Genomic DNA, 20,222 nt, shown 5'->3' with positions numbered 1-20,222 from the left:
TCCCGTGATGCCAGCATTTGTAATGACTATTAACAAGTCACAAGAACAAACTCTAGACGGAGTAGGCATATTCCTGAACCCGTTTTCACACATGGTCAGTTATATGTTGCTTTCTCTAGAGTTTGAAGAGCGTGTGACGTTAAAGTTCTAAATACTTCAGCACAAGGGAAATTAGTCAAGCACTCTGAAAGTGTTTTCACTCTTAATGTGGTGTACGGGGAGATATTAAAATGAGTTTAATCGCTTTATCAGTCATTGTTTGTATCACTGTTGTTTTTATATCATGTTTTTGTTGTTTTTATATCATGCCTCTGTTGTTATATCTTTTTGTCACTGCTTATTTATTAATAAATTTATATGCATTTTCATATACATTTCATATACATGTATTTTCATATACATTTTACTAATTCCCTTTTATCTCTCACACTTCTATTATAGAGAAAAGGCAAATAGCAATATTAAAATATTTCCGTTAATTAATTCCCTTTTAATGTGCACAAATTTTGTGTACCAGGCTACTAGTTCACATATAAAATCAGAAATGTACTGCATTTTAATTAAAATTATATTTGACAAGCTTACTTTAAACTTTATATGCAGAATAAAAATCCATGCTGTGGCCGCTGTGGCTCAGTTGGTTGAGGGTCATCCTGCGCATCAAATCAAAGGGTCACAGGTTTGATTCCCAATCAAGGCACATGCCTAGGTTGCAGGTTCCATCCCCTGTTTGGGCACGTGTAGGAGGCAAAATCTATGTTTCTCTCTCACATCAATGTTTCTCTCTCTCTCTCTCTCTCTCTCTCTCTCTCTCTCTCTCTCTCTCTCTTCTCCCTCTCACTTCCTTTCTCTGGAATCAATAAAATGATGATTTTTAAATCCACTACTAGTTAAGCAAAAATAAAGAGGGACGATTTGCCTAATTTGATATAAAGACATCTTTAGAATCACGGTACTGTTTATATTTATAAATATTTATCATACATATAAAAAGAATATTTTATTGGTATAAGAACGGGCAAATAAACAAAAAAAAATAGAAATCTCAGAGAAGTCACTACAGATTTTACACTTAAATTTATGATATATGTAGCACTATTAATTGACTGAGCAAATCAAATTCTTTAGTAGATAGTGTGGTGAAAAGTGGGTGAGTATGTAAAAAGAAATAAAATTGGATTCCTATCTAAAAGAATAGAAGAACTAAAAGTAAAATGAAAAATGTATTAGAAATGGTAGAGCAGAATTTTCTAAATCAGTTTTTAAAAGTGCAATCCATAAGGTAATTATAGATTAATTGATGGGTGATAGATACAGAGATATATAGGTAATTGATAGGCAAACAGACACAGATAGATACATAAATAGGTTGCTCTGCACTCCATTGTTGTTGACACTTAGCATTTTGATGCTTTATATTCACACCCTAAATTAGACCTTTTGACTCTTTCAGGCTTGTTCTGAGCTCAGTCTCAGACTATTTTGCTGCCATGTTTACAAGCGATGTTTGTGAAGCCAAGCAGGAGGAAATCAAGATGGAAGGCATAGACCCCAATGCCCTCTGGGATCTTGTACAATTTGCATATACAGGTACAGTAAAAGATGAAGCTTCACACTGATGTCTTGTGGATTTTAGAATTTAAGTACAGGGTTTTAAAATTTAAAGAAAAATACAGCTTGCAGCTCTTATTTTCTTTATTTATTTCCATTTGAAAGACTAATAGAGAAAAATCAACCTACTTTTGTCAATGAAATTATAAGTGTATATATGTATACATATATCAAATTCCTTTCACTAATAATGTAAACTGGCTCATATGCCCTGGCATGTGTGGCTCAGTTGGTTGAGCATCGCCCCATGCACCAAAAGGTTACTGGTTGGATTCCCAGTCAGGGCTCATGCCCAGATTTCTAGCTTAATACCCAGTAGGGGGGTGTGCAAGAGACAGCCAATTGATGGTTCTTTCTCATGGATGATTTTTTCTCTCTCTCCCCATCCCTTCCTCTCTCACTCTAAAATTAATTTTAAACAGTTAAAAAAAATAAACTGTCTTATAAAATAAATAGCAGATAGATGCACTTAAAAGAGAAGCATAGATGTCATTAATGATCAAATAAGAATTTGTTTATGTCCATATTTAAAACATTAGGAAGCAAAAAATGGATTCTAATTTTCTTTCATTTTGAAATAGATGTGTTCAAATAACTATTCTTTGCAATGTATTATTTTAATTTTAAAACCTTTATAGATCATTTAATGTGGATTCTATAAACTTGAAATAGACAATGAAAATATATAGAATTGCGAAAATGATGAGATTTAAAATCTGTTTATTTCTTTCTGATCCTTTATATTGACATTTTCTATTGGTCTTTGCCCCTTATAAAATTTAGTGCAAATAGTTTTGCTAATTTAGCAAACATTTGTTGAATGTTACTTAATGTGCAAGTATTAGCTCTATCTCTGGAAGATAAACTAATGAGTAAGCCATGTCTTTCCCTTCCAGAATCCCACGGTCCAAGTGGAGAAAAGAGATGAGGGAATACATATGATATAATGTTAAGTGTTAAGAGAGAGTTAAAGCATAAAACCTGCTCAGAGCATTATCAGGATTCACATTCATTTAAAAGGTTTTAATAGCTTTTCAAGACTTATGAGATTAGAGGAGACATTATAATAAAATCTTGTGATAGTAGTAAAAGAAAATAGTATGAGTGGATACATTTTAGGAATGGAATGTGTTTCATTTTGCCTGATCTATTGATTATATTAAAAAAGAGAGAGAAGGAAAGAACGAAAGAAAGGAAGGAAGAGAGAGAGAGAGAGAGAGAGAGAGGAAGAAAGGAAGAAAGTGGCCTGATTATCAAAGTATCAGGACCCTAGGTTAAGGAGCTGCATTTTTCAATATTTCTGGTCACAGAGAAACAAGATATGGTGTTTAAAGATCTGCCTCTTAAAACAAAAGACCTTGGAACTAGTGGGAATCTATTTTCTTTGAGGATTTGGCTTATCATAGAGAGAACCTTGTTAATACCAAATTTAACACTCAGTCAATGAAGCCTCTCTGAAAACAAAAATGCACCTGCTTTCGATGCTGAATCTTAAAGCAGAAATGTGATGGGACTACAGACGTTTTCCCAGTCTCCGTAATTTTAAAATTATGTTTTGTCAAAGCGAATATTTGCTCTGGACAAAGTTAAGCAGGTATAAAAAAAGAGAGAGAAGGAAAGAACGAAAGAAAGGAAGGAAGAGAGAGAGAGAGAGAGAGAGAGAGGAAGAAAGGAAGAAAGTGGCCTGATTATCAAAGTATCAGGACCCTAGGTTAAGGAGCTGCATTTTTCAATATTTCTGGTCACAGAGAAACAAGATATGGTGTTTAAAGATCTGCCTCTTAAAACAAAAGACCTTGGAACTAGTGGGAATCTATTTTCTTTGAGGATTTGGCTTATCATAGAGAGAACCTTGTTAATACCAAATTTAACACTCAGTCAATGAAGCCTCTTTGAAAACAAAAATGCGCCTGCTTTCGATGCTGAATCTTAAAGCAGCAATGTGATGTGAAGACAGACGTTTTCCCAGTCTCCGTAATGTTAAAATTATGTTTTGTCAAAGCGAATATTTGCTCTGGACAAAGTTAAGCAGGTAAGCTTTATTGACGGCTGTTGTAATCGGGGAGGGGGACCAGAACTGAATGTTTACTTACCACACTAAGGGAAATAAGTCAGACAGAAAAGGGCAAGAACCATATGATTTCACTCTTATGGGAAATATAAAACTGAAAGCAATAAATGAACAAACAAGAAAAACAAACAAGCAAAAACTCATTGACACACAGCACGGAAGTTATCAGAGGGAAGAAGGGTGGGGGTAGCAAAGGTAAAGGTGTCACCTACATGGTGACGGCAGGTGCTTTGCCTTTGGGTGATAAACACACAAGGCAATGTGCCCGTGGTGTATTATAGAAATGTACGCTTGAAACCTATATAACTTCATTAACCAACGTCACCCCAATGAATTTAATTTAAAATAAAAAAATAATTCTGCAGGAACAAAGGGTGGAGGGGAGAATTTTAAAGTGCTCAGGCGGGAGAGAACACAGCCATCTGTTTTTGCTAATTGGCTGTTTCTAAAGGAAAAGTAACGTCCCTCCTATCTTTGCGACAGAAGGTAGTTTTCCAACTTAAAGCAAGGAGCTCATTCCAGTTATGCTCCTGGTCTCTCACAAAACTGAGAGACTGGTGCTCTCTCCCTTGATGTTGGCATTTCAAAGGGATGGCTTTGAGAAAAAACATTTCTGGATGGGAAAACTGTCAAGAGCCTTTTTTAAAGTATTCACATCTCAAAGGAGTAAAGAACGAATTTACATTTACAGGTTTTTCTAAAGCAAACCCTCAAAGAAAAGGGAGGTCAGAGGACTAGCGGCAGGAAGAAGCAAGTCGAGTCAGCTGACGGGGAACTGAGATCATATTGGTCAACTTCAATTGGCATGCAACCTGAAACAGTAGCAAAAGATCGTGGCCTCCCAGTCAAGAGCAGCAAACACAACCACCTTACTGTTTCTTGGAAAGAAACAAATCCTGAAACTTACATTGCAAGAATCCTTCTAGCAACAGAAAGGCAGAGATCCAACACTCACAGCTTCCATAGCCTGGCAGCCTTGCATCTCCCTTGTGCAAAACTAGGTCAAAAGACACTCGTCTTGGTGCAGCACGAACTTGGAAGGTGTTTCCAGGCTCCCTGCTGAATGCAATGACCTAGATTTGGCTCTGCTTTTCAAAGGGCAGGCGGGATACAAAGCTGCCTTTCAGCTGCCACTGCCACTGCCACCTTGGCCTGTGCGCTGAGACTTCTGTCTTCCCCGTGATTGCTAAATTTCCAATTGTCAGTGTGTAGAAATGCCCTAGATGAGAGCATAATTTACAAGCTAAGGTAAGGGGGACTTTAGGCATAATGTAAAATCTGTACCTGTCTTTTGCTACTTACAATGTAACAAATTACAATAGGGGAGATCAAGTGAGCAATAGTATAGACAGGCAAGAATGGGAGGTATCTGTGTGTTTCTACTTAGATTGCTGGCTGACCTCTAAGACTTACTGCAGAAGACTAAAAATAAAAATGTACCCCGGAAAGTGGTAAAAATGAACAAGCAGTAAGATACTAAAGGGTCAGCCATTTGGGAATATTTTCTCAAATTCTTAGGTTTGAGAGGCTTTAAAAAAAAAAAAAAACACCTAAAGAGGATCAATGATATCAAGAATTGATAGTCAACTATTATCTGTTTAGGTAATGGGTTCAAAAGACATGAATTGAATGAGAGTACTCAAAACGATTTCAAAGGAACAATTTCTATGAAATCTGAAAAATGTCTGAGGTTTGAAAACAATACGTAACTAATTTATTTCATTCACTTAGAAATTAAGAAAATGAAACAATGGGTAAAGTTAGATTGGAATTTTGACTGATATAAGCTTCAATAATTATAGAGCTTAATAATGTTTTATTTGAAGAAAGGGGAATTGTCAGTGGTGAACAAGAGGGTCTCTGCCTCAGGCCAGAGGGAGTACTCTGCACTCCCAGTTGTCTTGCTCATAGGAATAAATTCAAACAAGAGACAACAAATAACAGCAAAAGCAGGCAAGGATTTACTTGTAGGAAAGCTGGCAAAACTGAGCCGAGTGCCTCGATATTTGAGAGTTTAAATGATTTATACCTCTAGGCTTGAGCCCCCTAGGCAGGAAACAAGTTATCCCCACCCTCATATATTTAAAAAAAAAAAGTATCTCTAAGTTATAAGACTCCATCTAGGTGGTAAGCCATCATTTAGACCACTTCCTGGGGGGCTCTGAATCTTTCCTGCACACAGAGGGGTCCACTACCTCCATTGTCTATTTTCAGTTTGTCATATCACTGAATTCCTCCAAGCCTAGCTGCCTCTCCCAGCCTCTCCCAGCTCATATCTTTCTATCTGCCTGCTCTAACAAAATCATCCTTTAAAGATTTCATTTAATAAAAATGTATACATGGTAAGATGTGAAAGACACCCTTTCTAATTACCCCAATTTTCTCCTATCCCAGCTAATTAGAAAGAGAAGAAACGGGATCAGGGTCTTGGTAGCGTTTCAATAAAAACTAAAATAAAAATTTGGGAACTTTTTTTTCTAACTGGGAAGAGACCTGGGTATCAAGGAGTGAGTGCAGTGGTAGTAATAGATCAAAGGGTATAGAGGATTTTGTAGAGGAAGATGTTATCATAATAAAGCAAGTTTAATACTAGAAATATGTCAGATAGAATAAAGAAAACCAATATGGTTTTTGTGTTGACAAAATTAAAGAAAATCTTAACTTAATTATTTAATAATTTTTAAATTTATTGGAAGCATAAAGGGTAAATATACAACTATTGGAATAATGACTAATTATTGCAGTATCTAAATTAGCTTCTTTTTTAAAAATAAAAAGGTGCGGGGGCTCTGTTTGGTCAATTGTTTTCACACACAAATATATCAAACTTGCGGCCCACAGGCCGCATGCGGCCCACAACAAATATTTTTGGGGCCCAGCCAATATAATGGTATGTAAGAAACGTTTTAATAAAAATTCCATGACTTAATTTTATAATCCTGTTATACATAAGTATTAATAATGAACTACAACATTCGCTATAGACTGATTACTATGATCGTGTTGCCTTCATTTCCCTCACGGGCCTTACGCACAGGCGCACCATTTCTCTCCACTAATACTAGCAGCGAAAATTTTAGCAGCCGATGGCCACATCATTAGTCTTGGACTGACCATGGTGTGTGCAACAGGAAATATTTTGGTTTCAGAGAACAAGAAAAATAGGTTTATTTGCATTATGCTTACTAATTTGTGCAGTTATTCAGTCATCTCATCAAAATTACAAAAACAAACAAAAAAACGATGTTGAAAAAAGTGATACAATTTGAGAACCTGCTGTACTGCCCTTTTTCCTGTTATTTGTTTTAACTGCTAATGCCTAAGTTTGCCATAATGAAGTCCATGCTGTTCTAGAATTAATCTACAGGACATCGCTGAAACATGGAATCAGAGGCGAAAAGAAAAAATGTTTACAGTTCCCATTATTCTATTTTCAAATTACTTAGAAAATTATTGAACTTTAGAAATTCCATCCTAAACATTATAAATGTTACATATAAACATTTTTCATGGAAAACAATTTTTGAGAATTACATATTTAATATTTCAAATGAACATTGACAAACTTATCATGAGGTAGGTCAGAACTTTGTTCATCTCTTTTGAATTAACATGAGGGGACAGTTATTTTTTTCAGTGCTTGAGACTCTGGAGTTCTTTTTTTAAAATACATTTTTATTGATTTCAGAGAGGAAGGAAGAGGGAGAGATAGGAACATCAATGATGAGAGAGAACCATTGATCAGCTGCCTCCTGCATGCCCCTTACTGGAGATTGAGCCCACAACCTGGGCTGCCCTTGACGACCAGAAGTGAAACCTGGACTCTTCAGTCTGCAGGCTGACACTCTATCCACTGAGCCAAACCGGCTAGGGCTACTCTGGAGTTCTTAAGCAGCCCACTCCGTGATATAAAGTAACCTGACAGAGATCAATAGTAAGATATTGAATCTATTACTAGAATAAAATGCCATAACACAAACTGAACCGTACTTTCTGCACTGTCAATACCCTTTTATAGAAAAAAATACCTGTTATTTGTTTTAACTACTAATGCCTAAGTTTGCCATAATGAAGTCCATGCTGTTCTAGAATTAATCTACAGGACATCGCTGAAACATGGAATCAGAGGAGAGAAGAAAAAATGTTTACAGTTCCCATTATTTTATTTTCAAATTACTTAGAAAATTATTGAACTTTAGAAATTCCACCCTAAACATTATGTTACATATAGACATTTTTCATGGAAAACATTTTTTGAGAAGTACATATTTAATATTTCAAATGAACATTGACAACATTATCATGAGATAGGTCAGAACTTTCTTGGTCTCTTTTGAATTAGCATGAGGGGACAGTTATTTTTTTCAGTGTTTGAGACTCTGGAGTTCTTTTTTTTAAATACATTTTTATTGATTTCAGAGAGGAAGGAAGAGGGAGAGATAGGAACATCAATGATGAGAGAGAACCATTGATCAGCTGCCTCCTGCATGCCCCTTACTGGAGATTGAGCCCACAACCTGGGCATGTGCCCTTGACCAGAAGTGAAACCTGGACTCTTCAGTCTGCAGGCTGACACTCTATCCACTGAGCCAAACAGGCGAGGGCTACTCTGGAGTTCTTAAGCAGCCCACTCCGTGATATAAAGTAACCTGACAGAGATCAATAGTAAGATATTGAATCTATTACTAGAATAAAATGCCATAACACAAACTGAACCGTACTTTCTGCACTGTCAATACCCTTTTGTATAGTATGTGTTATGACAGAGTTCTTTGAAGTGGTTATGACTATCTTGCCCTCAAAATAGTTTGAGTAGCTTAAATCGACTCCCTTATTGCTGTATAGTGAATCACTGCAGGTTAGGTTCATGCTTCCTCACAATTGAATGCTACTTACCTGCAAGGAGCAATGGTGCCTAAAAAATTAAGCACATTAATAGCTAATAGTCCTTTTCCTGTGAATGCATTGAATGCCTCTCAAGTTTTACTGAATGCCTACTATGTGCCATGTCCTATAATGGGCTCTGGAAAACAATATGCTGATTACACACATTTTCTGCCTTTAAGAGACTTTCCAATTTAGGGTTTAAAATAGCTATCCTTTGTTTTCATTTTGGGGAAGGGGGTTTATAAACATATTTTTGATGTATACGGCCTCATATTTTCTCATTAAGAATGGTATAAAACAAATTTTGAGGGCTACTATGTTATTTTGGTATCTATATGTACTTCAGCTCTAGCCTAAATTAATGATGGCATTGTGAAAATAAAAGAGAAAATTTAATATATTTGAACAGATTCTCTGTATTTTAAAGTTGTCTTTGAGCTGATAAAAATTTCTTTCTTTCTTATCTCTTACATAGTCCCTACTATCCTGACATACTTAAAAATATATTCTGTTCATTTGTGCGTAAGGAAATAGAGTTCGAACAAATATGGGAGATGGGATTACAGGGTTACTAGCTAAGTGCCAGGTCCTGTAGAGAACTGATAAGGACAAGATTTAATAAAGGAAGCTGTTCATAGAAGTAGTATTAAGAAGAGGGGTAGAAAATTAAACTGCCAAATAGCAACCCTATAATCACATTAAGGCCTTAACTTCCTTATTAAAAACAAAACAAAACAAAAACTTTGTGTGCTATTGAAGTTAATTAAAGACTTTGTCCATGTTAAGGAATATTAAGATAACTTCTGCTTACTGCCAAACATTTGAATGAAATAAATACATTAATATGGGAGCTGATATGTTTAATGTTCTGCTTTAATATTGAAAGTATACATCAATATATCCAGCCTAGACTATTCTAAGCCCTCTTCAGAATTTTTATTGCAATTAAAAGTAAATTATTGCTTCATTTTTATTACTGGTTTAATTCAAGTGACATGAATTATGCAAGCACATTAGCAGGACATTAGTTTTAAACTTAGGGCTTTTACTAGATGAGAAAATTATGTTCTTAATTTAACATATTAAACCTTTAAAGACTGTTTTTATATATAATTACTATCCATTTTTTAAAAATACTGATTTAACAATTTTCATAGGATGTTAAAATTACTTATTATTAAAGACAAAAATAAAAATTAAAAAAATATCCTGGTGTCTATTGCCTTCATACCAATACCTTTCTACTATTTTATCAAGAAACATTGTGTGTGTGCAATACTGAGTAATAGAAAAGTAATTTTGAAAAAATATATATTGTATCAAATAATTAAAATGGTACATATTTTGTGAATATTGTACAACTTTTGTTGTTACTGAACTGCATTTTGGCTTTATGCTATGGAATTTTATAGGTGAACTAAAGAGAAATGGTTGTGTGGAATTTAATATTACTAGTTATAGAGAAAGGGTTATGCCTCTCTACACCATAGCTCACATTTACTTTCAAAGTTTCCAAGTAAGAAAAATCTCTTAGGTCTCATAATCAACTTTAAAAAAATCTGCTTTAATTTTAGTTTATTGTTCCTCTTAGTCTTTTAATTGTTCACTTTTTCCTCCGTTTTGGGTGCTAGAAAAGCAGAGACTGAATCATATGCCATTATACCAACTGTGCAGGGAACATGTGCATTTATCTCATATTCAACTATATCTTCTCAGGATTATTTCATCTTCACTCTAACCCCAAAATATCTATACAATTGATTCTGTTATCTTTGAGTGGCAGTATAGTATAGCATAGTATAGTATACGGCATTTAACCTTAGAAATATCTGAGGGTTTCTTTGGCCTTCATCTAAATATTCTTGATATTCAACTAAAACTCAGTATGATGTGGACAACCCAGTGTTGATTCTGGGCATTTATTCTAATTGGAATGTACTTATTTCTTACTTTTCATTAAGTATTTTGATTATATCCCTTGGGCTCCCCTTATTGTAGTTTGAGGTCTTGGTCAGATTACATGGTTTTATGGAGTCTTAAGATCATTCAACTATAGAGTAATTTGAACTAAAAAAAATAGCATAATGCTTAGTATATTGTAAGCACTCAATTATAATGGTTATTCATAATAGGACTTATAAAAATAAGTCCTTCAAATCCTTTCTACAATTTGTTATTAAAAAATAAAGATGAAGACTGAGAACTGGGGAGGGAATAACACATTGTTCATAAAATATTTACTAATATTTAATCAAATTTATTATATGCTTCAGTATTACAATATGACTTATAATTCATATGAATGGTTAAGTGTACATTTTTAAGAGTATATTTTTTTAAATAGCCTTCTTGAAATTTTGCTACTTTATATATTTATCGTATATTGCATTCAGTATTTTAGCATAACTTACCTCATTTGATCCACCCAGCCACATTTTGAAATGGATAATTAATCAAATCTTATTGTCTTACACAGAAATGAAAACACCTTGACATGGCCCAGTTTTCTCAATGACATTGCAGTCCTTTTATCTAGCTCTAAAGTTACTCAAACTTCTGTTTTATTAAAATGCTTACATGTACTTATGTTATTGACACATTTAGTGAAAAAATGTGACCTTCCATTAGTATAGTACCCACTGCCATCAAATATAAATTTTTCTTAAAATTAATTTTATTTTATACAAATCATGAATAACCTGAGGAAAGAATACAGATGCTACTCAAATGCAGAATTATTTTCAGTCGACCATAGCGGTATTTGAAATAACGCTCAACCTTGAATGTCCACAAATCGTAAGTGCAATTTTAAGTATAATTTAGTTTTATGATTTTATCTAAATAAAAACGCTAGGCATGTTTAATATTTAACATGTTTAGTATGTTTCACAAACATCTCAGTATGGCTCACAATATTCAGCTTTATCTAGCAGTTGGAAAAACTCAAACACCAACTTTATGTTTCTACATAATATATACCTTTAAAATACTAAATAGTTCTCAATACTTTCCATTTAAAATTTAATACAGCTGATGCTATTTTCAGATCTCATATGAGAAAAACAGCTATAAATGAGAAAACAGACAAAAACAAGCAAACAAAACAACAGTTGTGACTACACTCTTCTTAAGACGTCCAACCCTAGTCAGTGTGGCTCAGTTCGTTGAGTGTCATCCCATGAACTGATTGGATTCTAGTCAGGGCACATGCCTGGGTTGATGGCTTGATCCCTAGTAGGGAGCATGCAGGAGGCAGCTCATTGATGTACATAAATGCTTTTCTCTCTCCCTCTTTCTTTCTCTCTAAAAATAAATTTAAAATCTGTATAAAAATGTTTTAGAAAGACTTTCATAAATTACCACTTTGCCTGATTTGAGAAAGGAATTTATAATGAGAACCATCAGCACTTAATTTTAAATGCTTTGTCTCCCTCAGATAAAGGATGGTAAGAGCTACCCGACAAGGAAAACAGTTTTCAGCTAAACATGAATTGCATGTGCATGATAACTTAAAGGAATACCTGGATCCCTGGCTCCTTTTAGACTGTGTCTTGCACTTTCTTCTTGAGCACATTGTAGCTACTATTAGGCTACTCTCATATTCCTTAACCGGACAAAATATTCCAGCCCAATGTTATTCACACAAGTCTGTTACTTATTTCCCACACCATCTTTTCTTCTTCTCTGGAGAAATGTTTATGAATAGTGAGTGGAAAGGATAATGCAAAAAAATAAAATTTAATAAAGAATAGTACTAGAAGTCCACCTTGCAAGAGAATTATAAAAATAACTTTACATTTGTTTAATATAAAACATTTGCATTTCTGATACGTCCATGTCAGCAAAATACAAACAATACTTAGAAATGTGTGACATTATTTTCATGTTTTAATGAGCTAATCTACTTCATGTTTAATAAGCATTTTTGAGTAGTGCATAAATTAAACTAATCCAAAAATTACATAATAGGATAATTTTGAATTGTTTTTTGACAAACAATTATTCCATTAATCAAATTAAGAAAAACTTATTTAGGGCCTCAAGTACAAACCTCATTTTTTTTAAATATATTTTATTGAGTTTTTACAGAGAGGAAAGGAGAGAGATAGAGATTTAGAAACATCGATGAGAGAGAAACATCACCAGCTGCCCTCCAGCACATCCCCTACTGGGGATGCGCCCGCAACCCAGGCACATGCCCTTGACCGGAATCGAACCTGGGTCCTTTAAGTCCGCAGGCCGACACTCTACCCACTGAGCCAAACCGGTTTTGGCTGTCATTCAAATTTTAAAGTATGTTTTCAAAATATAAAAATCTATAGAAACCAGCATCATTTATAAAAGATAATCTATTTATTAAGTATATTTGAGAGCCAAAATAGTGCTGCCTTCCAGAATACCTGTTACCTCCCTCCAAAAAAAAAAAAAAAAATCCTAAAACCAAACCATCTGGCAACTTTGAAGCCCTGGAGTACAGAGGAAGTGGGTATGACGGCCACATGCACAGGTATGATGGTAAAACTCCCAACCTGAACAGAATAAAATATCAAAATTGCTGACCTTTTTTCCACATTACAACAACCCAAGGTAGTGTATAAAATACTTAAGCACCCCAAGATGAAGCAACTTTGTAGATAATGTCAATTCAAACCAGGTCTGTGAGAACATGCTCCTCCATACTGTTGCAATAAAATCTGTCCAGTGAGAAGTTATATTCTCTGAAACTTATCCCCTTCACTTTCTCCTCTATTTTCCTGACTGAAGTAGAAAATAAAGGGAGAAAATGTGAAAGGTCATTTACAAAAGTCAAAAGATTATGATTTTGTTCATTATTTTGTTTCTGATTGCACATGTTGTATGAGGCTTTGAAATCCAAATAAAAAAGACCTAAAAAGGGTATCCCAATTCAAATCCACAATATCCATGATATGATTTGCACCATAAGTAGGTGTCTAAGGATTCTGTTTGTATTCACAGAAATGACATACCAATTTGTTTTCGCTTCTCAGTTATCAAAGCAAAGGAAGAAGTGTGATCACTTTTATAAAATAAAAATAAAAACTTTGCTTAACAAAAACACAGGTTTTTTTATACTAAAATCTGAGAAACAATATTTTCTAATGCCCGAGAAAATGTTTCTAAATATTTGAATATTTGTAAGACACCATATGATGTACTTCACACATCTTCACTAATATGTCAAAACTGGATATCATGACACATTTCAGAAGTATTTTTGTCTGATTTTAATTCAAATGATGTTGTCCAGACACACAGATTACTAATAATTTAATTAAAGAACAGAATATTAAATCTAGGATCAAACTCAACTGGGTTCCAGGTACGTTTAATTTAAAGAAAATGGAATTATGTATGCTGAACCTAAGAGTAATTGTACTATGTAAAGGTATCTATACTAATAAAAGGGGAATATGTTAATTAGACTGGGAGACCTTCTGGATGTCTTTCCGGACAAAACCATGGTGGCTGGGCTGAGGCAGAGGCAGTTAGGGGTGATCAGGCCAGGAGGGGAGGGCAGTTGGGGCTGAGCAGGCTGGAAGGCAGAGTGATTAGGGGTGATCAGGCAGGCAGGCAGGTGAGCGGTTAGGAGCCAGCAGTTCTGGATTACGAGAGGGATGTCCGACAGTCGGACATCCCCGGAGGGGTTCCAGATTGGAGAGGGTGCAGGCCAGGCTGAGGGACACCCCCCCCTCATGCACAAATTTTGTGCACCGGACCACTAGTCTATTATAAAATACTTAATTCTATGATGGGAAAATAAACATATATGTGGTATTTATGATTTACAGTTTACCAAATTATGTTTCTTACAGTGGAAGCTTGGAAAACTTGTATAAAAGTATAAGTTGATTGTATTTATTTAATTTTATTTTTCTTACAGCCAAAATACTCTAAAGTATTGAGTGACAGGCTGTTTTAATCTCCATAGCAAGTACTGGGAGTGGTAAAAATTTATACAGTTGGTTAGGAACAGAGTTATAAATTATAATATACTGAAAATAAGGACTAGACACTATAATTACAGTCAAGAAATTTAAGATCCTGTGCATAAATGTGTGTCAAGGGAATGTTCAGAATAAGTCAAGGTTTTTACTCAGCAAACCCTTCCTTGTTCTTTCCAAACGATAACTTTATAAAAATAGTAGATTTAAAACAATTTAAGTAAATGAGAACTACTGACATTTTTGGTTCTGACCTGACACCCAGTGGATCTACTAAAGAAAGGGTGGGTGGGCAGGTGGAAATGGAAAAATAATGGCCCTTAATGTTGCACTTCCTTTTTTACTGGTCCTCCTGTAGATATTTTTCTGACATTTCTAACAGTGAGCCCTTAAAGTCTGAAATATACTTAGCACTTGAAAAATATAAACTGTGCTTTTTCTTATATTTGCAAGGCATGTATGACATTGTTTATTGATTAATAAATTCTAAGACTATCAAATTCCCCAGGTATAACTTGTCATTTTGTTGGCTAAAACATTTGTGTTATAATTTTTAAAAGACAGCCAGAATTTACTGTCCAGGAGAGAGAGAGAGAGAGAGAGAGAGAGAGAGAGAGAGAGAGAGAATGCAGGGTCCCAGATATATGGCATACATTAGAATAAGGAGTAATTTGATGGTAGCAAAAGTCTAAATTGCAATGTAAATCAATTTCTTTTAGTAACTACCTAAAAGACAGATAAGCCTTCTAAAAATAATAAAATGATTAAACCAAATTACCTTAACTCTGTTGCCTTTTTGGAAACACTCAAAAAATCCTATGAATTTACTAATATAAATAATTATTCAGCAAGTAAATAAATGACAAAGAATATACAAATCTGCCATGTAGAATTCCAACTCACTAATGCAATTAATCTGTCCTCAAGGAAATAGAGCATAACTTCCCACTCCTTAAGTGTAGCTGTGCATCAGGGCTTCCAGAGAACACAGCTTGGATAAGGGAAGTAAAGGGTAATGTTAGCCCTAGCTGGTTTGGCTCAATGGACAGAGCATTGGCCTGTGGACTGAAGAGTCCTATGATTCCAGAGACACCAAGGTAGAATGTATAGTATAGATAGTATAGTATAGTATAGTATAGTATAGTATAGTAGAGAGAGAGAGAGAGAGAGAGAGATAAAGAGAGAGATAGATATTATATAAAAAGCCTGTGGTCATCACGCCACCATGCCTCAACGACTGATCAGCAGGAGGCTGCATGCGCAGGGTGGGGGGGACTGCGTGTGTGGCAAGGTGTACACAGGTGGGCAGGGACTTGACTCTGGAGGACTTGACTGGAGGCACGGATGGGTTTCTGGGTCCTGCTAGGATGGCAGGTGGGTTTCTGGGTCCTACCTCCCACGGCGGCAGCGGTGGTGGTGGTGGTGGCGGCGGCTGCAGCAGCAGCTGCGGAACTCTTTCTGGGTCCCACTGAGCTGCAGGACTCTGGGTCCTGGGTCTTGCATGATTTTGCACGATGGGCCCTTAGTATATATATAAAAAGAAATTTTAAAGTGAAGAAACCTGATAAATTCTACTTCTACCAACTAATCAAAATTAACAACAGTGATGTCATGTTGATAATATGTACACTAGATATAATGTGATGAGCCCAAAGATCATAATCTTAGTGTAACCATATTTAGACAAATCCCAAATGAGGGACCTTTTCCAAAATACTTAGCCAATACTCTTTAAAACTGCCAGTCATGAAAAACAAGGAAAATCTGCCCAGCCAGTGTGACTCAGTGGTCATATCAACCTATGAACCAGGTCACAGTTGGATTCCCATTCAGGGCAGAAACCAGGGTAGCAGGCACTATCCCCAGTAGGGAGAGTGCAGGAGGCAGCCAATCAAGGATTCTCTATCTTCACTGACATTTCTACCTCTCACTCCCTCCTCTTCCTCTCTGAAATTAATAATAATAATTATATATATATAAAATTTAAAAATACCAGGAAAATCTGAGAAATTATGAAAACCAGGAGGAGCCCAAAAAGACATAGTGACTAAATGAAATGTGGGATCCTAAAACAGAAAAAGGATGTTAGGAAAAAAAGCCAAACAAACAAACAAAAAAACCTCAAAGGAAATGTGAGTAAAGTATGAACTTGAGTTAATAAAAGTTTAACAATACTGGTTCATCAATTTAACATGTGTACAATTTTAATGTAAAATGTTAATAATTGGGAAAACCAATTATATGAGAAATTTCTGTACAATATTGCAAGTTTTCTATAAATGTAAAACTTTTATTTTCCTTATTCTAAGAAAAAACATTTATTTCCCCTAAAAATTACTAACATATTAATTTAGTTTTAATTTCTATTGTGCCAATTATATTATTTATTTATATTTCCATTAAAGAAAGATAGGTAAATAGATGATAGAAGAAAAATAGAATTTACTTTATAGATTTCATAGGCAGTCTTTGTGCCTATCTAATGAAATGCATTTTTTTCAATGTAACTGAATTTATAAATGAAATATGGTAGTATATCAGACTGTTAATATGATACCACTTGTCTATTAAAAAATAAAACAGCATAGATTTGTAATCTTCTACAATGGTATTTTTTTCTCTCCGTTCTATTTTACATATTTCCATTCCAAGACAGTGTAAGTTTAACTATATTCTTATATAGAAAATCAAAGTTTAAGTCTACTGTTACATGTTTTGAAAGCTCAACTGCTCTAGTATTTACATAAAGTGAGACTATAAATAAAAGTAGCACACATTGTTGGTACCATATTCAAAAATCATTCCCCCAATTGATTCAAGGGAGGCTTACTTTAATTTTATAATTCTAATTTATATAGGCTCAAAATCAATCAGTGAGGTTTTAGCCCGTTGCTAATTATTGAGTTCAGCATGATTACATTTTCCCCAAGGAACCATACAAAAATAATTTGGGGAAACTTTTAGTAAAAATTTATTTACTGATGAAAAAAAATGTATATGAAGGAATAGTTTCTCTTGTGATGAGTGTTTTGCTGTCTGAATCTGAAACTTGACACTACTGCAACCATGAGGGAAATAGCAAGTCACTTGAGATGTCTGTTTCCTGATGTGATGAGCTTTTCAATTAATCATTTCTGGAGACAACCTTCCTCTGGATTTGTTCAGAGAGATAAATATTTCCTTATTATTTGAGAAAAGTTCTCAGGGTTTTATGATACTGTATTCACAGGATCCTTACGTACCCATATTTTTACCCAAGTATAAGTTATTTTTAGCCAATTTTCTATGGTAACTAACTTGAAAACATTTAGATTTTCCCTCTCAGTAAAGCTAAAACCATTTGTGAACATTATACCTTGAAAGTTAACTTTGAATGAAAGTATAAAATTATTTTCTTTTTCATTAACAGTAGTCATGTATTTTTTTGGTGCTCTTTTAAGTCAAATACTTGGCAGATTTTTGCCTTTTACCATCTAAGTCCATAAGAAAAATGGTCAGGTTATAACTATAAAGAAACATATCATGCATGAGGGAGTTCAAATAGTGTTTATTCAAGCTCAACACTGGCTAATATTCCATTTGTGCCTTCTGGCTTTTACAAATGGATCATTTTATTGGATATATTCCTGGTTTTAAAAAAATAGAACATTTTAAATTCTTTGAAATAAACATTGCTTATTTCTTTAAAATTTACAACAAAAATTACCGATAAGTAACTTTTAAAAATTAGTCTATAGCTAAATTATGAGAAGTCAAAAGTTTTTCTTTTTTTAATAAGAAAGAATGGATAGACGCTCTAATAAAATGTTGTCGAAATTGTTATAAAATACAGGAATAGACCCAAAATTTAAATCTGGGCTGAAAAATTGTTATGTCTACAAACAAATATTTTAAATATCCTATAGCTTATCATACTGATATAATATCTCAGAATCACTTTTCAAGTGTTGAACTGAGAAGATAAAAATACATACATGTATACACACACACACACACAAACACAGTTATTTTTATTAACATTTGAGCATCCTTTTAAAGGAAGGACCATAATTTCTGTGGAAGTGGTACATATAACTTAGTTGAAACTGCATCTGTATGTACTAGATGATCTTGAACATTACAGGAAGAATAGGCAGAGGCACTGAATAGATATTTTCCCAAAGAAGACATACATATGGCCTACAGCCACCTGAAAAGAGGCTCAGCATCACTAATTATCATGGAAATGCAAATTAACACCCCAGTGCGATATCACCACACCTATCAGATTGACTATTAGCAAAATGACAACAAATAACAAATGCTTTCAAGGATGTGGAGAAAAAGGAAATTTTGTGCATGTTGGTGGGATTGTAAATTTTGCAGTGACTATGGTAAAAATATGGGAGTTCCTCAAAAAGTTAAACTAGAGATATCATAAAACCCAACAATTCCACTTCTGGATATTTACTTGAAGAAAATGAAACCACTAATTTGAAAAGATATATGCACCCTTATGTTTATTGCAGCCTTACTTACCATAGCCGAGATACTGAAGCAACCTAGATTTTCATCGGTAGATTATTGAATAAAGAAGATATGGTTCATATATGATATGAAATATTACTCAGCCATAAAAACTGAAATCTTGAAATCTGGGACAACATGGATGGACCTAGGGTATTACGCTAAGTGCAATAAGACAGAGAAGGACAAGTACAGTATTATTTCACTTCTATATGGAATCTAAAAATAAAACAAATGAACAAAAAAGATAAAACATAAAAAAAATCATAGATATAAAGGTCAAACTGATGGTTGCAGAGTGGAAGGGGCGATGGATGGTGAAAAATGTGAAGGGGAATAAAAAGTACGAACTTTAAGTTATAAAATAAATCACTGGGATTTAATGTACAACATAAGGAATACCATAGTGACTTTGTATGGTGACAGATGGTTCCTATACTTACTGTGGTGATCACTTCATTATGCATATAATATTGTAAGTTAACTTTAATTAAAAAAGCAAGATGCTGGTCTTTCTGGACTTATTTTTATCTTGACTATAAATCTAGGTTCAAATTATTTCTAGCAGATTGGCCTAAAGTTTTGAGAAATACAATCATAGATGTTATGTTGTAAGCAGAGTTTCATAACCTCTGCACTTAATGTTCAGGTTGCTTGGAATTAAAGGAAGACACCATTGAAAACCTCCTCGCGGCAGCCTGCCTTCTTCAGCTGCCCCAAGTGGTGGAAGTGTGCTGCCATTTCCTGATGAAGCTTTTGCATCCATCCAACTGCTTAGGAATCCGAGCATTTGCAGATGCCCAAGGGTGCATTGAATTAATGAAGGTGGCTCACAGCTACACAATGGTAAGAAAATTTAATATTTTAATAATAGAGACATAGTTGTAGCATCGAAGGCTAAATAATTACTGTCATTGCATTGAATGACTTTTTAAATTTTAACATAACTTTTGTACGATTGGTGCCTTTTTATTATGGGATACAATGCAAAACATTACATAATGGACTTCATTCTGGCTTTATTTATATTTTATAGACAATACAGATATAAATATTGTCTATTTTAGATTTTATAAGTTGCTTAAATGAATTTTTTAACTGTGCCTGGCATATCTATCTTTATACACCCACTTTCACAGCTACCCTTTCCCCCCCCCACTTATTTATTTTCTTATTGATGGCTA

The 20,222-nt window shown here is 34.4% G+C and overlaps 1 protein-coding gene across 1 annotated transcript in view; it reads left to right on the top strand.

The window, feature by feature from the left end:
• KLHL1 (kelch like family member 1) overlaps nt 1–20,222 on the top strand; it is a 257,625-nt gene that overhangs the window by 20,546 nt on the left and 216,857 nt on the right. The window contains exons 3-4 of the mRNA XM_006761432.2: nt 1,454–1,590; nt 19,688–19,884. Coding sequence (XP_006761495.2) covers nt 1,454–1,590; nt 19,688–19,884 — 334 coding nt within the window. The remainder of the gene's footprint in view (nt 1–1,453; nt 1,591–19,687; nt 19,885–20,222) is intronic.

This window comes from Myotis davidii, unplaced genomic scaffold, assembly GCF_000327345.1.
Source record: "Myotis davidii unplaced genomic scaffold, ASM32734v1 scaffold277, whole genome shotgun sequence".
NCBI lineage: Eukaryota > Metazoa > Chordata > Mammalia > Chiroptera > Vespertilionidae > Myotis > Myotis davidii.
This window is presented reverse-complemented; position numbering and strand designations above follow the sequence as displayed.